The following is a 9,018-nucleotide window of genomic DNA, read 5'->3' as shown; positions in this document are numbered from 1 at the left end:
GATTATGGATCTAAGCAATATCTTACCTTAGATGATGATTTTTATGGAAGAAATCCCTTGAACACCTCTTAGATCTCGAAAATTTGGAGAGAAATGGAGAGAGTTTCTTAAGAGGAAATTTTTAAGTGAAGTGTGAGTGTGTTTGTTTGGTTTCGGCCGAGAGGGAGAAGAGAGGAGAGAAGAGAGAATGAGCTTGCATGGAAAGATGAGAATGCATGGATGTTTGAAGTGTAATACTTAGATATCCTCCATACAAAGATGATGTGTCATGCAAGAAGTCAACTCCTCCTTTCATTTGGGCTTGGGCCGAGAATGGAGGGGGAAAAGAGAATGTTTGGGCCTTAAATGCTTAAGCCCAATTTTCATGGTTATGTTGAGTGATTTTTGGTCCAAATAAATATAAATGTGATTTTTATGACCTATTAGGGCTAAATTAGGTTAATTATGGTCCAATATGGTTCATTTAAATAATTTATTTCATTCTAGGGCCCAATATGACCCAAAATATTGAAACAAATGGAAGTGGGTCCAATTAGAGCCCATTCAAGAGTCATAAGCCCAAGATAGTCCATTTGGAAGCTTATTGGTCCATTGGGCCCAATAAAGAAATCCTAGTCCAAAATGGACTTAAACAAGGATTTCTAAGGTTTCCAATTGTTTGTTGACTATTTGCAGTGCTTGTATGAAGTGTTTGATTGAAATTTTGTTGTCATAGAGTAAGCATCATACATACTTTCATGTTTTTGATTCATAATTGACATAAGTGTTGTAGTTACAAGGCACAAAAATTTCTAGTTGTGACAAGGATGCAACTTCACAAGATAGTCACAAACAAGCTATGTTATGCTCCTTAGAGGAGCTCCGATATATTGGCGAACAAAGAAGCAATTAGTGGTTCTCGATCCTCAGCTTTAGTAGAATACGAGTCCATGACTTCAAATGTTAGTGAGGTTCTATGGTTGCATTGGCTTCTACAAGAACTTAGTGATCCATAGTACGGTCCCACTCCCTTATATTACGACAATCAAGTAGCATGATGCATTGCGGACAACCCTGTTTTTCAGGAGCGAACCAAACACATTAAGATAAACCGTGTTTTAGCTCTTATTTTTTTAATCTTCTGCTTCTTATATTTCTTAAACCTTGGAAGTTTGTTTACCCTTGTACTATTTATTTTTATTCTCGTGTTTTGCTTATGAAAGTAACACCTGAAACACTAAAAACTCGAGATTTTTAAAACAGAGTGGCACATCCTTTTATTTTTATTTTTTCTTAATTACAAATTCCTAACCAAAGCTGGCATGGACGAGTTGGGCAGAGGCCCAGGCCAACAAATTGTATGGGGCATAAGTTGTAGCCCAACGTATATATATTATGAGAAATTAAATTACTTGATACCTTTTATTCCTACGATTATTCTTATCCATTAAAATTATAACAAATCATCATTCAATTTTATTTTATTTGATACATTCCTAATATAGTTTTAATAAGTTTGTTAAAAACATATAGAATAATAATATTTATCATAATTTTATTGAATAGAAAACAATTTAATTTATCTTTCATTAATTTTAACTTATTCTTGTTTTTTTATTATTTACAACCCACAGTACATATTACATGTAAGTCCGAATTTTTAAAACCACATATTTTGGTACAAATTATGATGCGTATTGTACAAATAGAAAAAAGAGAGTAGCGACGGCTCAAGACCTGAACTTTGCGGGTATCACAGTGGCGGAACGGTGGTGCCGGTGCTTAACTCTGGAGATGCCTTCCCTTATGTTGGTTCATCAAAATCCCAAATATATCCGTCATCACAACGGCTTTTACCGATTTATCTCTCTACAAACGTTTGTAATTCCAAACCCTTGGTCAGTAACCATCAAAATACTTCTAATTTTATTCCTAATCCGGTATAAAAAGAAAAGACATAAATTGCTTTCAGATTTACAGAATTGTTTGTGATACCGATTTTTGTATTTCTAAAAAGAGTTTGGATTATACACCAAAAGAAAGAAAGAAGGAAATTTGGAGATATATGTCTCCTGAGGTTCAAATCTTAATGTCAGAGGTGGTATGCCAAGCACAAGGGGAGGAACTAGGTTAAGTACCGACTTGTAAATTTTTCTGTCTGAATTTATCTAATAAATGTTTTATAAGCACTTATTTTTGTGGAATACACAAACCATGAATCATATCTTAAATCATTGCAACACCCATGCATATCATATTGCTAAATCACCCAATATTCTGTGAGTAAATGTAAATGAAGTGGAGGTCCATTGATGGGAGTGGCGTATGCAGCGACTCAGTTGTTGAAAATTAAACGTATTGACCAATTTGTTCAATTAAAAGCCACAGTAGGCAAAATATGGTCCTGCAATGTTAACCACTTATCCATTGTGTTGACTAGTTCAATAGTCACTTAGTGAGTCAACCCATGCACCCAGATCATCTCAATCTTTAGATCTAAGGATCTTTTCTTCATTTCTACAGATTAATCCATATCATATCTCCAAGAAGAATGTACTTTTCCACAACTCTTATATTTCTCCTTACTGTATTGGGTATTGTTTTTTATTATTTACAGAAACAACAAGAGGAGGATGATAGTGAGCAGAAGAAGTCATCCCTATTGTCATTATCGGATCAACAATCCCTAAACGAAGAACAGCATAGTAAGAGAAAGGATTCATCCACATCAGCCTCATCAGATAAACTATGTCAAAAGTTTTCACTTGCTGAAATCAAATTGGCAACCAATGATTTCGATGATGCGTTTGTAATCGGAAAGGGTGGATTCGGGAAGGTATATAAAGGTAAGATTGAGTTTGGTGAAGAAGGAATTGATGTTGCCATTAAGAGGTTGAATCTTGAACATTCGAGTCAAGGGGCAACTGAGTTCAAGGCAGAGATTGAGATGCTTTCCAAGTTTCGCCATAGTCACATCGTCTCTCTTTTAGGATACCATGAAGGATCTGATAAAAGAGAGATGATCCTTGTTTATGAATACATGCCGAATGGAAGCCTTGATCATCATCTCCACAAAATAAGAGCCAATGGAAGTAATTCTTCTCTGCTAACATGGATCGAGAGGCTCAACATTTGTATAGGTGCTGCCCGTGGTTTGGACTACCTCCATACGGGTACAAGTGTGCAATCAAGAGTCATACACCGTGATATCAAGAGCTCAAACATCCTGCTGGATGAGAATTTGTCAGCTAAGATTTCCGACTTTGGTTTGTCCACAATTGGTCCAGCAAATCTGGTGGGCACCACTAATGTTTATACGAATCAGATCAGAGGCACATTCGGATACATGGATGCCGAGTATTTTGTTACTCACAGACTGACACGAAAGTCTGATGTGTATGCATTTGGTGTGGTGTTATTGGAAGTGTTGTGTGGTAGGCCTGCCCTGGATTTTACATTGGATGAGCAGCAACACAGCTTATCTGTATGGGCAAGACAATCCATCAGAGATGGTAATATTGATCGAATCATTGATCCCTGTTTGAGGGAGCAAACAAGAACTAAATTTCTCAAGGAATTTGGGCGAATTGCATATGAATGTGTTCTTACTCGTTCAAAGGATCGACCCACAATGACTAAGGTGGTAGCTAGGCTTGAGCTTGTGTTAGCATGGACTTTGCAGAATGGGCTGAGTCACATTGGAAGATCCATATTTATTGAGAAGGCATGGTCATTGTTCTTGATTAAAGCTCCAAATAGTAAGTTAAAAGTCTTATCTACTGTTTTGGAGAACACAAGTTGAGGCATTGTATAGCAATTGGGATTTTTCTAATGTTTATGTTTAGGTTGATACCATCTTGAATAGAAAGATTCTTATCACACATGCATGTCACTGTCTTCTATTCTAAAACACATAATCTAATGTTAATTGCTTTTCTTTTTCATTTTGATAGCATCATTTCTTTAATCTCATTCTAAATGTTAATTATTTGTTGTTCCAGAAGATCATATGAGTGCTACAAAGAAACTTGGGCAAAACATCAACAACAAAAAGAATGGCATCGTGATGGAAAAACATGCCACCACTTTTGTTGAAGGTGGCATTGCAACTGTTTCTCAGCAGGTGGTGCTACCTACTGGGCAGGCAAAGATACCAATCTTGAAGATGTTTACATTTTCTGAGCTACAAAGTGCAACAAGGAATTTCAAGCAGGAGATGTTTCTTGGAGAGGGTGGTTATGGGAAGGTTTACAAAGGGTGGTTGGACAGTGTAACATTTGCCCCACGAAAGCCTGGTAATGGTCTTGCTGTGGCGATTAAGAGATTCAGCGCCAACAGGACTCATGGTCTTAATGAGTGGCAGGTTTGTTTGTTTATCTATCTGCTACTTTCAGTGTTTTTATTTTCATTATCTTGCATTAAAATTTTTTGCTGTGTAATGTTGCATATTGCATAATGCAAAAAGCCTGCATGAGTTATGGAATGATTTTTTTTTTTTTAATACTTGGCCTATTCTGAAGATTATGAGGAAAGAAAAACTGCTATATATTTATTCAATAACTTAAGGGCTATAAATAGTCTTACACAACCTCCAAAGTAACAAGGTGAGAACATAAGAAAATGAGTAATGCCTACTTACCAAACATTCACAAAGCAAACTTAAATACTACTACCCAAAATGAAAGATACGTGCATAATTGACTAATTCTCAACTTAACCCATCAAGATTACCCAACATAATCTACTCTAGTAGTCTTACCTTCTTTTCTGTTAGCACTACGAAAATAATATATATCCCAACACAAACTATGCTGTCAATGTTAGGCTTACATTTCAACAAACATAATATGCTATATATTCATAAGTAAAGCCATGACCCATTAAAGTGTTTTGAGATGATTCGGTAGACATTAATTGGGGAGATTTAGGATGACTAATGCAGCAGAAATTCGAACGATGATGAAGAATTCTATGTATTCTGCTCTAATACCATCTTTTTTTTGAACAACAAGACTTTATAAAGAAAACACCTAGCGAGAAGCTAGGAACATTACAATAAATCCAACATAGGATTAATACAGCAATTCTCCCAAAGGAGTCTAGGCCCTAATTTGGTTCTACACTTAATCCAGGTGAAAGTAAAAGATTTAATATCAGATACAATAGAGTAACAACAATTAGCTTGCTATGAAACACCGCTTGATTCCTATGACGCCAAATAACCCAAATGTAAGCCTTCATAACAGTCTTGAGAGCAGTAACAACCTTCCCATTTAGGCTCATACCTACTGTACAATCTGTCCATTCCACCAGAGAGTTCATAGTAACAGGGATCAAGAAACACAAATTATGGAGCTTAGCCCTAACTTCTCCTGCAGTTGAACATGAATTAAAGATGTGATCTTCCGTTTCAGCAACAACGTGACAACAGGGACAAAGAACCAAAGAACAAGGCATGCCACGTCTGACTAGATTTGATCTTGTGGAGGGAACAGAATTGTCCCACACAGTCTTCACCGGGGTTTGATCCAAAAGCAGCCCATCGAACAGTCTTCTAAACGAGCAGACAGTATAAGTATCTTTACCATCCATGTCCCAATTTCATTCCAAAACACCATCAATAGTAGAGTAGTTAAAAAAACAGTTAAGATCAACGTGAACAATATCCAATGAAGACCCAATGCAAGCAATTCTCCCCCAAGTGCAGTTCTTGCGAGATGTCAGCAAAACATTCCCCAACCCACCATTGTCACCATGATTAGCTGAAATGACATGCTTCCAGAGACCATTAGGACCCTACCATCTTGATTCATGAAGAATGAAGAAAGAAAGAATGGAGAATGCAGTAGTTTAGACAAGTTTAAAGTAGGAAATCCACGACTACTGTTATTTGGTTAAGAAGGTGTAGACAGTCAGGGTTGATGGATCGAGGAAGAGACGACACCATAGAAGGAAATCGGAAGATAGTATGAGGTTAGACTTGAAGAATCTGACTTTTTCCGAGGATATGATTCGTATAGGTAGGAGTGGAGTAGAAAGGTTATAGTTAAATTTTTTGTTTTTTCTTGGCGTATAATATTTACCTTAATGTTTTTTCCTCATTTTCTTTATATATGCTTTACAGATTGTATATGCTTTCTTCTTTACTCCACCCTGGCCTGCCTATACATGAACCACTGTGGACTCACGTTTCATATGACATAGGTCATCTATGGAAGGAGTCTCTCTACCCTTAGGTGGAGGTACTAAGACTGTCCATATCTAGCCTTCCCTTACCCCACTCCTACAGGATTTTGGGTATCTAGTAGTCATCATATGGACTACACAAAGTAAAAATCAAATTGATAACTTTGTGTGTTTCCATGACAGACAGAATTGGAATTCTTGGGAGCATTAAGCCACCAAAATGTTGTTAAACTCTTTGGATATTGCCGGAAAAAAAATAAGGAGTTTCTTCTTGTTTATGAATATATGCAAAAAGGAAGCTTAGATATGCATATCTTGAGGGGTAAGTATCTAAATCTACACAGAAAAATATGGAAAAAAAAGTTGTTTCTATTAAATTTATAAATAAATATTATTTATTTTTCAAATTGGAAATTGCTGAAGGTGCAAAACCACTTCCATGGGAGACGAGGATTAAAATAGCCATGGGAGCAGCTCAAGGCCTTGCTTTTTTGCACGCCAATAATGTCATTCACAGGGATGTGAAACCGTCAAATATTTTGTTAGACGAGGCAAGTAAAAACTAATCATATTTATTTTAACATGCGACTGTGATTAGCATTTTGATGTTTTGCGGGCTTAGTATTTTTAGTTCAAATCTTTATAATATCAATATTTTATATACTGAATTACGTTTCAGGAGTTTAATGCAAAACTCTCGGATTTAGGAGTGGCGAAGTCCGGTCCGGTCAATGGAGAGTCTCATATCACAACACGCGTAGTAGGCACCATCGGTTTCTTAGCTCCTGAGTATATATTCACCGGTTAGTTCTCTAATCTCCTTGTACAAGCATGGATGCTAGCACAACTTCTTTGTTAATTTTAGGGCCTAAATCAATTAGGCCTCGTTTGTTTTTCTACAAAAGTACTTTTTAAGCATTTTTCCCTTCTGGCGGGTAGACATTTCTCAAGTGCATGTCTTATTCTGCAAACATGAAAAAAGACAATTAACCACTTCAAAGACAGGCAACGCCTTAGTGTCTCTTAATCTTAGGAGTTACATTGACTAGGGTTTCTTCATTTTTATATCTAGTGTTTCTGTTTCTTGGCACAACGCCTTAATTAACTCAACTAGGATTGTATTGCTCTTCTCATTCAGATAATCTTTAATCGTTATTTGAAATGTTTAATGAATTTTGTTAAACTAAAAAACCAAAATATTCATAGTGAGATAATATGATATCGACTATTGAGTGAAAATAAAACACCAACTGAGAATTACCTGAAATTAATAATCGAGTCTAGTAACTAAGCAAATTCTGTAACATACGTAGCCTATAGTTTAACTGGACATGTCTGTAAAATGGTCTATCCCTAAGCTTAGACTAACTAGGATTTCTAAGACATCAATAACAAAGGTTGTGAATAGTGATGCAACTGGAGGTCATTTATATGTGGCGAGTTATGTTTGTGGTTCTAGAGTGTTAAATCTCTATAAACTGACCATTTTGGTCTTAGCAAATAATAGACCACCAAATTTGGTCAACTAACTTTAAATATTATGTATTTAAGTTTGTTTAATTGCATAATAACATTTTGAGTGTAGTATTTGTTACTTGTAATATTACGTTATAAAAATTAAATTGATATTTTTATTTTGGATTTATTTTTATGTTTTGAACTTATTTGAATATCTTGCACTTTTTTTAATACTTTGAAACACAATAACAATTTTAAATTTACTACTACTAATACTATAAATTAAACGGATAATAACTTGGTACTTTTTACGTTTCTATCTTATAAAAAAGAACAAAAAAACACTCTATTTGTATGTGGAATATTTCCTCTAAATGCTTATCTGATATTCATTTAAATGTATACTTTGTTTGTTTCAATAATATGATAAATAATTCGGAATTAATTATAGAGGAATAGTTAGTTTAGGTTATAGTTTCTAATAGTAAAAGGTACAAAACTATTATCATAAAAAAGATGCGAATCAAATTTGGAGATGGTTTAAGACATGTATAACAAAGATTGTGATTCAACTACAGGTCATTTATATATCAAGAGTGATGTTTTTGGGTTTGGAGTAGTGATGATAGAGTTGATTACAGGGTTACGTATATATGATTTATATTCTGCTTCCGTGCCTTCTTGGCTAACACGGTTGGAACGAGAGTCTTTGGAAACTGGTTCGGTGGGTTGGTTTGGAGAAGCATTCATCGATATGAATAATCTACAACAAATCATGGATCCACGGTTGGAACAAGTTTATCCCTTAAACGGCGCACTGAAATTAGCGAAACTCATCCTAAATTGTGTTGAATTGGAACCAATTCGACGCCCTTCAATGGAGGAAGTGGTGGCACGTTTAAAAGAAATCAACTCGATAAAATAGAAATACATTAAAGTCCAAGACAGGTCACTTCACAGGCCTATTTGAATGTATAAATGGAAGAAGCTTATGGTTTATGTTTTGATTGTCATATCAATTTTCATTCATATATTTTCTATGTTTTTATTTTTATTAAATGTAGATGACTACACTTAGTGTTAAGTTATGCAATTTTATATGTATGATGTATGGGCCGGAGTACAAGTTTGATCATCAAACTGGTATTAAAGTTGAGGTGAATGTTTTAGATTTGCATAAAACCATCCCCTCAAAAAGATAATTCTACTATTGATCCTCAGACCAGATTGATCTTCTAACACCAACATGACCAGCTATGAAGAAAGTGCATTGCTATTTTTAATATTTAGGTTCATCTTACATTAAAAAGTAACTAGTTATTTCTATCATTTAGGCTTTTTTTTTATTAACTTTACTCGTTTTGATTGAATACCTATGTTAAGCAGAAGTTCAAA

At 35.1% G+C, this 9,018-nt stretch overlaps 1 protein-coding gene across 1 annotated transcript; it reads left to right on the top strand.

The window, feature by feature from the left end:
- Positions 1–929: 929 nt before the first annotated feature.
- On the top strand, positions 930–8,734 carry LOC145009505 (uncharacterized). Its single transcript, XM_078968191.1, has 8 exons — positions 930–950; positions 1,689–1,877; positions 2,597–3,737; positions 3,981–4,342; positions 6,349–6,487; positions 6,589–6,716; positions 6,845–6,968; positions 8,202–8,734. The coding sequence occupies exons 1-8, from the start codon at positions 930–932 to the stop codon at positions 8,546–8,548; spliced, it is 2,451 nt and encodes an 816-aa protein (XP_078824317.1). The 3' UTR covers positions 8,549–8,734.
- The last annotated feature ends 284 nt before the right edge of the window (positions 8,735–9,018 follow it).

Source organism: Lactuca saligna, chromosome 8, assembly GCF_052625555.1.
Source record: "Lactuca saligna cultivar CGN05327 chromosome 8, ASM5262555v1, whole genome shotgun sequence".
Classification (NCBI taxonomy): domain Eukaryota; kingdom Viridiplantae; phylum Streptophyta; class Magnoliopsida; order Asterales; family Asteraceae; genus Lactuca; species Lactuca saligna.
The sequence above is the reverse complement of the archived record's forward strand: the minus strand, read 5'-3'. Positions and strand labels throughout refer to the sequence as shown.

Bases quoted from the DNA above. Each gene is read 5' to 3' on its own strand.
- LOC145009505 (XM_078968191.1), top strand. From the start codon at position 930: ATGACTTCAAATGTTAGTGAG. The intron at 1,878-2,596 runs GTCAGTAACCAT...TATTATTTACAG, and splicing joins TTTGTAATTCCAAACCCTTG to AAACAACAAGAGGAGGATGA. The intron at 6,717-6,844 runs GCAAGTAAAAAC...ATTACGTTTCAG, and splicing joins CAAATATTTTGTTAGACGAG to GAGTTTAATGCAAAACTCTC.